General features: G+C 46.4%; 1 protein-coding gene across 5 annotated transcripts in view; it reads left to right on the top strand.

Annotated features, from left to right (window-relative positions):
- The window catches only part of CAPN3 (calpain 3), a 354,142-nt gene that overhangs the window by 161,711 nt on the left and 177,131 nt on the right, over positions 1-15,300 (top strand). For all 5 annotated transcript variants that reach the window (XM_063947837.1, XM_063947835.1, XM_063947834.1 and 2 more), the window contains exon 5: positions 12,088-12,256. In XM_063947837.1, coding sequence (XP_063803907.1) covers positions 12,088-12,256 — 169 coding nt within the window. The remainder of the gene's footprint in view (positions 1-12,087; positions 12,257-15,300) is intronic.

Genomic DNA, 15,300 nt, shown 5'->3' with positions numbered 1-15,300 from the left:
AGTTCCAGATCCTGGCATCTGAACTGGCATGGAATGACGAGGCCCTGTATGCTGCATTCTGGCATGGTTTATCCGAGCGTATTAAAGATGAGTTAGCTACCAGAGACTTACCCTCCAAGTTAGATGAGCTAATCTCACTTTGTACAAAAGTTGACTTACGTTTCAGAGAGAGAGCAATTGAGCGTGGAAGATCATCTGCTCCAAAATCTTCTGCTCCTCCTCCTCGCCAACTGTCACCAACTAAAGATGAACCCATGCAAATTGGCCGTTCCCGTTTAACTCCTGCTGAGCGCCGAAGACGTCTCTCTGAGTCTCTCTGTCTGTATTGTGCAGCTCCGTCTCACACTATTAATGCCTGTCCCAAACGTCCGGGAAAACTCCAAATCCTAGCTCGCCAAGGAGAGGGCCGGCTAGGAGTAATGATCTCCTCTCCATCTCCTCAAGATTGTAATCTCCCAGTCTCGCTTCAAGTTGCTCAATGTTATCAGAACGTCATTGCCCTCCTGGATTCCGGAGCAGCTGGGAACTTTATTACCGAAGCCTATGTTAAACGGTGGTCCCTACCCACCGAGAGACTTCCTTCCTCCTTTTCCTTAACTGCCGTGGATGGCAGTAAAATTTTTGATACAGTTATTGCTCTAAGGACTCTACCAGTTCGTCTGAGAGTGGGAGTTCTTCATTCCGAACTTATTTCACTTTTAGTGATTCCAAGAGCCACACATCCTGTGGTCCTGGGCCTTCCATGGCTCCGTCTTCACAATCCTACAATTGATTGGACGACTACGCAAATCCTGGCATGGGGTTCCTCCTGTGCTGAGACATGTTTGTTTAAAGTGTTGCCTGTCTGTTCTTCCTCCCCCAGGTCGTCTGATGTTCCACCTCCTCCATATCAAGATTTCACGGATGTGTTCAGTAAAGCTTCTGCTGATATCCTTCCTCCTCATAGAGAATGGGACTGCCCGATTGATCTCGTTCCAGGGAAGGTTCCACCTCGAGGCCGAACTTATCCGTTGTCTCTGCCCGAGACGCATTCTATGGAGGAATACATTAAAGAGAACCTAGCAAAGGGGTTCATTCGACCTTCTTCTTCTCCAGCCGGCGCAGGCTTCTTTTTTGTAAAAAAGAAGGATGGTGGTCTGCGGCCGTGCATCGACTACAGAGGTTTGAACGACATTACCATCAAGAACCGCTATCCTTTACCCCTGATTACTGAGCTCTTTGACAGAGTTAGCGGTGCTACCATCTTTACAAAGCTGGACTTGAGAGGTGCATACAATCTCATCCGGATCCGTGAGGGTGACGAGTGGAAGACCGCATTTAACACCCGTGACGGACATTATGAGTACCTCGTCATTCCCTTCGGATTGAGCAATGCTCCAGCTGTCTTCCAGCATTTCGTCAATGAGATCTTCAGAGACATTCTATACCGTCATGTCGTGGTTTATCTAGATGATATCCTCATTTTTGCCAACAATTTAGAGGAACATCGTTTTTGGGTAAAGGAGGTTCTGTCCCGTCTCCGTGTCAATCATCTCTATTGCAAATTAGAGAAATGCGTCTTTGAAGTCAAGTCCATTCCGTTTCTAGGGTACATTGTGTCCGGTTCCGGACTAGAGATGGATCCTGAGAAACTACAAGCAATCCAGAATTGGCCGGTACCCTTAACCCTCAAAGGGGTCCAGAGGTTCTTAGGGTTCGCCAATTATTACCGAAAGTTTTCTACGAGACTTTTCCACCATTGTGGCGCCTATTACTGCTTTCACCAAGAAGGGTGCTAACCCGTCCAAGTGGTCTGAAGAAGCCATGCAAGCTTTTCATCTTTTAAAACAGAGGTTCATCTCTGCGCCTGTCCTGAAACAGCCTGACATCGACTCTCCTTTCATCTTAGAGGTGGATGCCTCCTCCGTTGGAGTAGGAGCGGTGTTATCTCAGAGGGCTAAAGATGGCCATTTACATCCTTGCAGTTTCTTCTCACGGAAGTTCTCCCCAGCAGAGCGCAACTATGCCATTGGCGACCAGGAGTTGCTAGCCATCAAGCTCGCTCTAGAGGAGTGGAGATATCTGTTGGAGGGAGCTTCTCATTGAATCACCATCCTTACAGACCACAAGAACCTTCTATATCTGAAAGGCGCACAATGTCTCAACCCTCGTCAGGCCAGATGGGCACTTTTCTTTTCCAGGTTCGACTTTAAACTCCAGTTCTGTCCGGGCTCTCAGAATCGCAAGGCCGATGCCCTTTCCCGCTCATGGGAGCAAGAAAATGAGTCAGAGTCTTCAGACAAGCATCCTATTATAAATCCGTTGGCATTCTCCACGGTAGGGATGGACTCTACGCCCCCATCAGGGAAAAGTTTTGTGAAGCCGACACTAAGGAAGAAGCTCATGCATTGGGCCCATGCTTCCCGCTTTGCCGGACATACAGGTATCCAAAAAACCCTGGAGTTTATCTCTAGGTCCTATTGGTGGCCAACTCTGAAAAAGGACGTTTTGGAGTTTATTGCATCTTGCCCAAAGTGTGCTCAACATAAAGTATCCCGCCAGTCGCCTGCGGGGCAACTGGTTCCACTATCTGTTCCCCGTCGACCATGGACCCATTTGTCGATGGATTTTATTACAGATTTGCCCATGTGCAACAAGTTTAATACCATCTGGGTGGTAGTTGACCGGTTCACCAAGATGGCACACTTCATTCCTCTCACCGGTCTTCCGTCAGCTTCCAAGTTGGCTCAAGTATTCATACAAGAGATCTTTCGACTCCACGGTCTTCCAGAAGAAATTATCTCAGATCGAGGAGTTCAATTCACAGCCAAATTCTGGCGAAGTTTATGTCAAGTCCTCCAAGTCAAGCTAAAGTTTTCCACGGCTTACCATCCTCAGACCAATGGTCAAACTGAGAGGGTGAATCAGGACTTGGAGTCCTTCCTCCGCATCTATGTGTCCTCCTCTCAAGATGACTGGGTTCAATTACTTCCCTGGGCCGAGTTCTGTCATAACAACCAGTATCATTCTTCATCTTCTTCAACACCATTCTTCACCAACTTTGGATTCCACCCTAAAGTCCCTGAGTTCCAACCGCTTCCAGCAACTTCTGTTCCCGCAGTGGATATCACCTTGCATCAGTTTGCCAATATCTGGAAGAGCGTACGATCAGCTCTGCTCAAGGCATCGTTCAGGTACAAGAAGTTTGCGGATAAGAAGCGTCGAGCAGTTCCTGCTCTCAAGGTGGGTGATCGGGTATGGTTATCCACGAAGAATTTGAGGTTAAGAGTTCCCAGTATGAAGTTTGCACCTCGCTACATCGGTCCTTTTAAAATTGATCAAGTCATCAATCCTGTTGCTTACAGACTCCAGTTGCCTCCCTTCTTAAAGATACCCGGACATTCCATGTTTCCCTGTTGAAACCGTTAATCTTGAATCGGTTTCATTCCTCACTTCCTCCAACTCCGAAAGTCCAAACTCAACGAGGCGTTGAGTATGAAGTAGCCAAGATCCTGGACTCACGTCACCGTTACGGTCAACTTCAGTATCTTATTGACTGGAAGGGTTATGGCCCTGAGGAACGTTCATGGACCAATGCTTCTGATGTCCATGCTCCTGCCTTGGTCCGGAGATTCCATTCCAAGTTTCCTCAAAAGCCAAAGAAGTGTCCTGGGGCCACTCCTAAAGGGGGGGGGGGGGGGGTGCTGTCACGATCCGGGTATCTGGACGCCATTTCTTACCTATCAGATGCCTCCTAAGGCTGGCTCAGCGCTCCAGGACCGGATCCCATCTGTTATCCTGATGTGCACATTCCCGCATCCTCTCCTGTCTCTCTGGACGCAGTCACAGTAACGCCTTATACATCTGGCATGGCGTCTCCCGCGGCCTCCGCCGCCGTCCCTGAGCTTCTGCATTCAGAGTGGCGATTACGTCAGCCGCGGCCTCCGCTGTGTCCGCGTGGTCGGATGTGCATCTGTCAGCCTGGCGTCTCCTGTCTCCGGTGGCCGGCGCCGCCATTACTGTTTTCCAGACCACATGGATTACAATCCAAACTTCCCTCCAAGTGTCTGCATGGGCGCAGCCATCTTGGATTCTGTCAGCTGATCATTCCTACCAATCCGTTGTCAGTATTATTAATTTGCATAATTGCCTAGCCAACGCCTTCCTTGCTGCAGGTATAAATAGGTTGTGCCTGAGCAAGGAAGGCGTCAGTGCTTTGGTTGTCAAACCTAGTTCCAGTTTGTCTCTCTTCTGTGAATGTCTTCCAGGTTCCAGCTCCTGTCTCCAGACTTCTGCTATAGAGACCCGCACCAGCATTCCATCTGCGGTGTAGCCTGACTCTCCGATCCATACTGGACTCACCTGTTTCCAGCTACAACATCACCTGCTTCCAGCTCAGCTTCCAGCAGTGTACAGCTTCTCTTAAAGGGCCGGTGTCCTTTCTGCAGTTTACCACTCTCCACCGGTATTATTATTTCTCCGCTCTCAAATTCTACATTTCATCTACATTGCATCGCTCTCAAGCTTTATTTATTATTTAACTGGTTCCAGCCAGTATCCACTCCGTGCCAACACCTGTCTGGTTCTAACCAGTACCCACAGCAGCATTTTATCTACAGCAGTCCAGCTTTCCCTGGAACACCAGCTGGTACGACCCTGGGCTTTCCTCATTGCTACAGTTGAGCCTGGTAAGGACTTTCCAACTTGCAGATAATAAGAACTGTCTCATACCACCAGAGCTCTGTGGCCCCTGCCACACTGTAGTACCCAGGAACTGTATTATTATTTCTCTGCTGATTTTTATGTTACCTTTTACTGCTACTGTGATGCATGGAGTTTGTCATAAATAAATATCATTGACTTTTACTCAAGTTGTCGTGGTCACGCCTTCGGGCGGTTTCTCTTCATGTTACTTACATGTCCAGGGGTCTGATACAACCTCCCAGGATCCGGTACATCTCAGCCCCTACAACTGAGGCTGCCTTCCGTCAGCTCAGGCCCTCAGTTGTGACACAGTTCCTGCAAGATGAAGGCATTGATGCTATGGAATGGCCCACCCATTCCCCAGACCTGAATCCAATTGAGCACATCTGGGACATCATGTCTCGCTCCATCCACCAAGGCCACGTTGCACCACAGACTGTCCAGGAGTTGGCAGATGCTTTAGTCCAGGTCTGAGAGGAGATCCCTCAGGAGACCATCCACAACCTCATCAGGAGCATGCCCAGGCGTTGTAGGGAGGTCATACAGGCACGAGGAGGCCACACACACTATTGAGCCTCATTTTGACTTGTTTTAAGGACATTACATCAAAGTTGGATCAGCCTGTAGTGTGTTTTTCCACTTTAATTTTGAGTGTGACTCCAAATCCAGACCTCCATGGGTTAATAAATTTGATTTCCATTGATAATTTTTGTGTGATTTTGTTGTCAGCACATTCAACTATGTAAAGAACAAAGTATTTAATAGGAATATTTCATTCATTTAGATCTAGGATGTGTTATTTTAGTGTTCCCTTTATTTCTTTGAGCAGTGCATGTATATATATATATATATATATATATATATATATATATATTGTGACAAGAACACTGGGATAGTGTTTGAGGGCAGGTATATTTGTCCCAGGTTCTTGTCTTACATGTTTTAGAAAATGTTAACTTCTAGGAAAAATGCTTTTTGTTTTGTCTGAACCTTTTCAGTTTGCTGTAAAAGCTGGGTAAAGGCTCTGAGAGAGAGATAAGGCGAGTTCTAGACATTGGGCCCAGTTCGGGTCTTTGGCCTCACAGAGGGCTAATCAGGGTTTCAGCTGTGTAAGAGTGATATAGTGCTTCTAACCTGATTAGTATGGGCAGACTGCCTGGGAAGGCTGCAGGATCTGTGTGTGAGAGACACGCTTTCTGATGCAAGTAAGCTATACAGTATGTACTGAAGAACTCTGTGTTTTGTTTAGTGACAGTTAGGAACATCTTATGTTTAGTTAGTGCCGGACAGGCAAGGTATTTTTATTTTGGGGTTTGTTTTATTTTCTGTTTCAATAAAACTGGCCGGGGTCAGTTGTACCAGAAACTGGACTTGTGTTGTTCCTCAGCTGCTGCGTGCTGCCATATTCCCCAGGAAAAGGCACCTTGCACCCCTACAGTGTTACAACTTGGTGGAGAATGCGAGCAGGCCGTTCTGCGCATAAGTGAAAGCAGCAGCTTTGTGAAGTTACTGAGACTCACCCCTGAGGGTTTGATATATGTCCTGGGTGAAAGCAGCTGCAAAGCCGCCTGAAAAATCTGTTGACATGGAGGATCTGCTTAAAGCCTTGCTGCAAGCTACAGCGGCTCAGCAGGAGGCCAACCGACAGCAGCAGGTGGCAATGGAGGAAAATTGGAGACAACAGCAGGCAGTTGTTGATGAACTTTACAGGCAACAGCGTCAGGATAGAGAGGCCTTGGCAGAAGTGGTGCAGAGACTTGCAGCTCGGGTTGGAGATGTGGCCGTCAGTGCTCCAACCAGCTCTAGTTCTATACGAGCCAGTCACTTCCTGCAGAAAATGACAGAGGCTGATGATGTGGAGGCCTATCTGACCACGTTTGAAAGGACTGCCGAGCGTGAGAACTGGCCGAAAGCACAGTGGGCCAGTCTGCTGGCACCTTTCCTGTCAGGTGAGCCCCAAAAAGCTTACTTTGATTTAAGCCCTGCTGAGGCTCGGGACTATGATAAACTAAAGACTGAGATCCTGACCCACCTGGGAGTCACGCTGTCAGTACGAGCACAACGGGTGCACCGTTGGCTGTACGCCATGGAGAAGCCTCCGCGCTCCCAGATGCACGACCTTATTCAGCTAACAAAAAAATGGCTGCAGCCAGAGACATTAACTGGTCCCCAGATGGTGGAAAGAGTCGTCATGGACCGCTACTTGAGATCTTTGCCCATGGTCCTGCGCAAGTGGGTGAGCCATGGAAACCCGGGTACTGCTGACCAATTAGTGGACATGGTAGAAAGGTATTTGGCAGCAGAGGAACTACTGATGACCACCCAGCAACCCATAGATCCTCGACAGCGCCCTTCAGTAAAGACTGGTAAGACTGTTCCGTGGGAAAACGTTGCTGGGCGGTTAAGAGAACGCAAGGCTGGAGAGACTGTAAACACTGGCCCTGGAAACAGGCCAATGGTGCTAGAACGGTCTATGCTGCCCAAATGGGTTGATAATCGTGTGGTTAAATGTTTTAGGTGTGGTATGCCAGGTCATGTTATTGCCAATTGCCCAGTCACGCAAGAACCCATGCAATGTGATGCTGCCTTTGAATGTCGCAGAATGTCTTTCTTTGCTAGGTTAGCCTGTACTGTGGTACCTTCACCTGAGCTGGAAAAACAAATGTGTGATGTGTTCTTAGAAGGTAACCGGGTAGAGGCCTTGCTAGATTCAGGAAGTTTAGTTACCCTCGTGAAAGCTGGGTTAGTGAACCCCTTAAAGGTCCAGCAAATACCTATTGGGGTAACTTGCATACATGGGGATACCCAACATTATGCCACTGCTGAGGTGAATATAGAAACTTGTTGTGGGTCAGCAATGGTTAAAGTGGGACTGGTCCCTACCTTGGTGCATGAGGCCATAATAGGGAGGGATTTTCCTCATTTTTGGAAACTGTGGGAATCACGGTTATCAACAGATGTGAGAAGTAAAAAGCCAGTTGATAATACCGGTGATTTTATGGATGTATGTGGGTCTGCGGAACTTTCTGGCCCTTTGCCTTTTGCTAGTTTGGCTGGGGAAGTGACAGATGGGGAGTCCAGTGAGGACCCTCTTGCCGGGAACAGAGACATAGTAGTTAGAACTGAAAGCGTGCCTGACCTGGAGGTAAAGAAGGATCTGTTTGCGTCTGAACAGTTAAAGGATCCTACCTTAATAAAGGCTAGAGAGAATGTTAAGATTGTTAATGGGGAACCTGTGGTACCAGGTGACAGGGTTACGTATCCCCACATGGCCATCTGTAATGAGCTCTTGTACCACATTGTCAAAAGGGGTGAGGATGTGGTGGAACAGCTGGTAGTTCCCCAGCCTTATCGGAGAACGGTACTAGATTTAGCTCATAGTCACGTTACCGCAGGACAGTTAGGGGTAGAAAAAACCACTGAAAGAGTTTTACAAAGGTTCTTTTGGCCAGGGGTTTATAAAGAAGTGTCTGAATATTGTTCTTCCTGTCCTGAATGCCAGTATCATGCCCCTAGACCCCATTTCAGGAGCCCACTAGTTCCCATGCCTATTATAGAGGTCCCGTTTGACAGAATAGCCATGGATCTCGTGGGGCCCTTGTTAAAGTCTGCTCGGGGCCATCAGTATATCCTGGTAATTATGGACTATGCCACTCGATATCCTGAGGCTGTCCCTTTACGCACTATCACAACCAAGGCGATAGCTAGGGAGCTGGTGCAGGTATTTAGTAGAGTGGGAATACCAAAAGAAATTTTGACTGACCAAGGTACTCCATTTATGTCAAGGATCATGAAAGAATTGTGCAAGTTATTTAAGGTCACTCACCTCAGGACGTCCATCTACCATCCCCAAACTGACGGGTTGGTGGAAAGGTTTAATAAAACATTAAAAAGTATGTTAAAAAAGGTTGTTGAGAGAGATGGGAAAAACTGGGATTGTTTGTTGCCCTACTTGTTAATGGCCATCAGAGAAGTTCCTCAGTCCTCTACGGGGTTTTCTCCATTTGATTTGTTGTATGGTAGACACCCCAGAGGGCTGTTGGATGTTGCCAAAGAGACGTGGGAAGGACAGCCCACTCCTTATAGAAGCGTTATTGAGCATGTAACACAAATGCAGGATAGGATTGCAGCCGTGGTACCTGTTGTCAGAGAGCACATGGAACAGGCCCAAAGTGCTCAACAGAGGGTCTATAACCGGAGTGCCAAGATACGGGAATTTGCTCCTGGAGATAGAGTTCTTGTTTTGGTACCCACTGTGGAAAGCAAATTCCTAGCTAAATGGCAGGGTCCATTTGAGATTAGGGAAAAAGTGAATGAGGTTAATTACAAAGTATACCAGCCGGGAAAGAGAAAACCCGAACAGATCTACCATGTTAACTTAATCAAACCCTGGAAAGATAGGTTGTCTCTGTCAGCGGAGCCTTGCCCTTCGGTGTCTTCACCCCGGTTGCTTCCCGCAGTGAAGGTGTCAGAGACATTATCAGCTGATCAGAACAATCAGGTTAAAGAATTTCTCATCCAAAATAGGGAGGTATTTTCAGAGCTGCCTGGCCGAACGACCATAATAAAACATGACATTGTCACAGAACCAGGGGTCAGGGTTCATTTAAAGCCATATAGGATTCCTGAAGCTCAGCGAGAAGCTATTGCTAAGGAAGTTAAAACCATGTTAGAACTTGGAGTCATAGAGGAGTCTAACAGTGAGTGGTCCAGTCCCATAGTGCTCATCCCGAAGCCCGACGGTAGCATACGCTTCTGTAATGACTTTCGTAAGTTAAATGAGGTGTCCAAGTTTGACGCATACCCCATGCCCCGTGTGGATGAGCTTGTAGAAAGGCTGGGAACAGCCAGGTTTCTCACCACATTGGACCTGACCAAAGGTTACTGGCAAATACCTTTATCTGATAGCGCCAAAGAAAAAACAGCCTTTTCGGTTCCGGAGGGGCTGTACCAGTATAAGATGTTACCCTTTGGGTTGCATGGGGCTCCAGCAACCTTTCAACGGGCGATGGATAAAATTTTGAGGCCCCATAGAAAATATGCAGCTGCCTATTTGGATGATGTGGTAATTCACAGTACAGACTGGGGGTCACATTTGGTTAAAGTACAAGCAGTACTGGACTCAATCAGAGAGGCAGGGTTAACTGCTAACCCAAAGAAGTGCTGCCTCGCAATGGAGGAGGTCAAATACTTGGGCTTCACCATAGGCAGAGGTCTGATTAGGCCCCAATTGAATAAAGTTGATGCTATTCAAAACTGGCCTCGTCCAGTGAATAAAAAACAGGTAAGGGCTTTTTTGGGAATTACTGGGTACTATAGACGGTTTATTCCTAATTTTTCGACCACAGCGGTGCCGTTGTCAGACCTTACCAAAGGGAAGCAGTCAAATGTGGTGAAATGGAACCCTGATGCAGAAAAGGCGTTCCAAGCGTTAAAAGTGGCTTTGTGTTCACAACCGGTGTTGATAACACCAGATTTTTCAAAAGAATTTGTGGTACAGACAGATGCCTCAGAGGTAGGGATAGGTGCTGTGCTGTCCCAAACCAGAGATGGGGACGAACACCCTATCATTTATTTGAGTAGGAAACTCAATGAGCATGAAAAAAGGTATGCCATTGTGGAAAAGGAGGCTTTGGCCATTAAGTGGGCACTAGATACCTTGAGATATTACCTCTTGGGTAGACAATTCAGACTAGTGACAGACCATGCCCCTTTAAAATGGATGTATGTAAATAGAGGCAAGAATGCTCGTGTAACTAGATGGTTTCTAGCGTTGCAGGACTTTAAGTTTACTGTCGAACATAGACCGGGAACACAATTGGCCAACGCAGATGCATTGTCTCGCATCTTCTGTTTGGGGGCTACAAGTGTTCCGGCCCCTAGGTCGAAACAGGGGAGGGGGATATGTGACAAGAACACTGGGATAGTGTTTGAGGGCAGGTATATTTGTCCCAGGTTCTTGTCTTACATGTTTTAGAAAATGTTAACTTCTAGGAAAAATGCTTTTTGTTTTGTCTGAACCTTTTCAGTTTGCTGTAAAAGCTGGGTAAAGGCTCTGAGAGAGAGATAAGGCGAGTTCTAGACATTGGGCCCAGTTCGGGTCTTTGGCCTCACAGAGGGCTAATCAGGGTTTCAGCTGTGTAAGAGTGATATAGTGCTTCTAACCTGATTAGTATGGGCAGACTGCCTGGGAAGGCTGCAGGATCTGTGTGTGAGAGACACGCTTTCTGATGCAAGTAAGCTATACAGTATGTACTGAAGAACTCTGTGTTTTGTTTAGTGACAGTTAGGAACATCTTATGTTTAGTTAGTGCCGGACAGGCAAGGTATTTTTATTTTGGGGTTTGTTTTATTTTCTGTTTCAATAAAACTGGCCGGGGTCAGTTGTACCAGAAACTGGACTTGTGTTGTTCCTCAGCTGCTGCGTGCTGCCATATTCCCCAGGAAAAGGCACCTTGCACCCCTACAGTGTTACAATATATATATATATATATATAAAATGGCAAACAAGTCGCACTCACTTTAACAATTTGCAGATGCTGAGGTGCCGCACTCAGGCTTGTTTATCGCTGGGGTCATAAAAAAAAAAAAATATATATATATATATATATATATATATACACATTAAGCTTTTAATTTATGGTTAACATTTAATAGCCATTTAGTCTCCCATCAGTGCAAATCAAGGAGGCATATTTGGTTGAAGTTTCAGTCCTCTGTAGGACCTTTATCATGACCTGCTCCTGCTAGACACACAGACAAAGCAGTTCCACATCCGGTCCCTATCAGACCCAGCATATACACGTGCCGCATGCTGTGTCTCATTGGCGGCAATGGGGGTAATTCAGACCTGATCGCTCGCTAGCATTTTTTTGCAGCGCTGCTATCAGATAGTCACCGCTTACAGGGGAGTGTATTTTAGCTGTGCAAGTGTGCGATCGCATGTGTAGCCGAGCAGTACAAAAAGATCTTTAGCAGTTTCTGAGTAGCCCAGGATTTATCCAGCCGCTGTGATCACTTCAGCCTGTCCGGGACCGGAAATGACGTCAGTTGACACCCACAAACGCCCCCTTTCTGTCAATCTTCTTGCGTTCGGCTGTGCAAATTAATTCTTCGTAAAACCCATAGCACAGCAACGATCCGCTTTGTACCCAAACGACACGCCTGCACATTGCGATGCATACGCATGCGCAGCAGTTGCCTGATCGCAGCACTGCAAAAAAACGCTAGCGATCATTCAGGTCTGAATTACCCCCGATGTCAGGTTGGGTACACATAGTTAAGTGTGCCAGACTAACAAATAGGTTAAAAACAAAGTAAAGTACTCTATATTTTTAATGCATAAGGTCATTGATAACACATGGGAGCTGTCATTGTCTTATTGTGCCTAATTATCTATTTGAGGTTACATGGATCTTATGAGGCGCTCAAGGGTGGAAACACTACTGAAGCCATGGAGGACTTCACTGGTGGAGTGACTGAATTTTATGAGATTAAAGATGCACCAAAAGACATTTTTAAAATCCTGAAGAAAGCTTTTGAGAGGGGCTCTCTAATCGGATGCTCAATCGATGTAAGTATATGGAAACAAACTGGTAAAATGCATAGTTACAGGAAAATAATATTTGAAAGTCTAAGTCATGAAAAGTAATCTGCTAAAATACAATTATACTTTTGGTATGACATTGACAGATATAGCTGCATATTACAATGTATAAATACTGGAAATTAACTACAGGTTGAGTATCCCTTATCCAAAATGCTTGGGACCAGAAGCATTTTGGATATCGGAATTTTCCGTATTTTGGAATAATTGCATATCATAATGAGAAATCATGGTGATGGGACCTAAGTCTAAGCACAGAATGCATTTATGTTTCATATACACCTTATACACACAGCCTGAAGGTCATTTTAGCAAATATTTGTATTAAATTTGTGCATTAAGCAAAGTCTGTGTACATTCACACAATTCATTTATGTTTCATGTACACCTTATACACACAGCCTGAAGGTCATTTAATACAATATTTTTAATAACTTTGTGTATTAAACAAAGTGTGTGTACATTGAGCCATCAAAAAACAAAGGTTTCACTATCTCAGTCTCACTCAAAAATGTCCGTATTTCGGAATATTCCGTATTTCGGAATATTTGGATATGGGATACTCAACCTGTATACGGGGCCAATTTCACAGTGATAATTAATTTTTTAATACCTGCTCTCAATTTTTTTTAAAAAGCAAATATTGGTGGGACTCAGTTGAGCAATACTCTGCTGCCCGCAGCGTTAGGGGTTAATTTACCGCTCCATCAACACATTCTCTGCCGTAATTGCCCCTCACAGGCTGTTACATAACGCCCTTATTATTTGTTCCTGATGTGTCACACCTGCTGGAACTTGGAAGCTATATTCTTGTTCTCCATTGTTTCTGTAGTTCCTCTTTTGGCTATGTATTAATATTATTACTAGTCATTTAGGATGTGCTTTATACACACTTTATGTTAAACTATGTTTATGTTAACTATTCTTAATTTTCTCTTACGTCCTAGAGGATGCTGGGGTCCACATTAGTACCATGGGGTCCACCAGGAGCCACTGGCACTTTAAGAGTTTGAGAGTGTGGGCTGGTTCCTCCCTCTATGACCCACCTACCAGACTCAGTTTAGAAAATGTGCCCGGAGGAGCCGGTCACATCTAGGGGAGCTCTACAGAGCTTCTTTGGTAAAAAAAAATTCTGAGTTTATTATTTTACAGGTAGGATGCTGGCAACAGCCTCCCTGCTTCGTGGGACTAAGGGGGGGAGTAGTGTCCACCCTGCGGGGTCTGAGCCACTATCTCCGCTGACAGGACACTGAGCTCCTGAGGAGATAGATTGTTCCCCGCCACAGGGGATCGCTCACCCCAGCAGCATGCCGCCACCCCCTTACAGAGCTGAAGATCAGTGGCGAGTGAGTCAACGACCCCCCTAGCAAGCGGGGGGCCGGTGTGAAGATGGCTGCAACAGGGTAGGAGCGCAGTACTAACTGCACTCCGGAGGCTCAGCGGTACTTAGAGTGGCACTGTGAGGGATGCCCTGAGCCAGCGCCTGATCCCTGCACTGGTCAGCAATCCTGTCGGGGTCCGTGGATCTCAGCCAGCATTTTACCTCAGGCCAGTATAAGAGCGGGAAGACAGTGCCATTTTGGGGCGGAGCATCTCCTCAGAGCGGACCCAGCAGCGTTCAGCGCAGTTTTCCTGCCTGCTCAGCGCTATCCAGGAAGAGCAAAGCAGCAACTACAGCTATCTCTCACGGTACCAGGGGGTTGTAGAAGGAGGTAGGGGGAAGCTGCATTAATACTGTGTAACCTATTAAGGTGCACAGTCAGCGCTAGTAGGGGTCTCCCTTTACATTAAAAGCTTTGTCTGTGGGTTGGCTCCAATCTCTGTGTCTCTTGGCATTCTTGGGGGTTAAACTCTGTCTGTTCTCACCTGTGTCTGTGGTCTCCATTAAGCAATGTCCAGGGACTCTGTGTCATATGCTGCAGAGGATATGTCCTCTCAGGATGATCCCATTCCATGTAATCAGGATTGCACTGGTTTAGCACAGATACCAGCAAGGGAGCCTGAGTGGTTATCCTCTACCAAATCCATGATTTCTCAGATTTCAAATAGGGATGCACAAAATGAATCTGCAACTCAGGCTTTACAGAACTCTATGGCAGTCTGGCCCAGTTCTGGTACATCAGGGCTCCCCGCTTTATTTTCACATAAACGTGCTCTTGCGCAGATCATGCAGGATGATACGGATACCGATTCTGATACTGCAGACTGTGATGGTGATGTGTTTCGGGGGGCAGCATCTCTTGCTAATGGGGTACAGTTGATGATAGAGGCTATTAGAGATGTGTTGAATATTGCCGAATCCCGATACAACACCCGAGCAGGTTGAGGAGGCTTACTTCACTGAAAATAAGAAAGCCTCGCTAACCTTTCCTGCGTCAAAGGATTTAAATGCTATTTTTGAAAAGGCTCGGACAAACACGGATAAAAAATTCCAGATACCTAAGAGGGTTCTGGTGGTGTTTCCTTTCCCGGTAGAGGATACGAAAAAATGTGAAAACCCGCCTATTGATGACGCATCAGTATCCAGACTCTCAAAAAAGATGGTTTTACCTGATCCAGGATCTACCGCCTTGAAAGAGCCGGCCGATCATAAAATTGATAATACACTCAAATCCATGTACACGGCTTCTGGGGCAATACTACGTCCCACTATTGCCAGTGCTTGGATTGCCAAAGCTATAGTAAAGTGGTCAGGCACGTTACTTGAAGACTTGGATACTATGGAGAAAAGTGATGATGAATTGTTTTTACGTAACATTCAGGATTCGGCAGGATTTCTGGTAGAATCCATGAAAGACCTGGGTTCCATGGCTGCAGAAAATTTTTCCATGTCTGTATCAGCTCGTCGAGGACTGTGGTTGCGCCAGTGGTCTGCCGACGCGGAATCCAGGAGAAGTGTGGAGACCCTACCCTACACAGGTCAGGCTCTCTTTGAGGAAGCGTTAGATGCATGGATCTGCACAGCTACAGCTGGTAAGTCACCTTTTCTTCCCTCAGCTACACATGCTCCG

This window comes from Pseudophryne corroboree, chromosome 12, assembly GCF_028390025.1.
Source record: "Pseudophryne corroboree isolate aPseCor3 chromosome 12, aPseCor3.hap2, whole genome shotgun sequence".
Taxonomy (NCBI): Eukaryota; Metazoa; Chordata; class Amphibia; order Anura; family Myobatrachidae; genus Pseudophryne; species Pseudophryne corroboree.
Note: the sequence above shows the minus strand (reverse complement) of the source record. Positions and strands in the feature narration are given on the sequence as shown.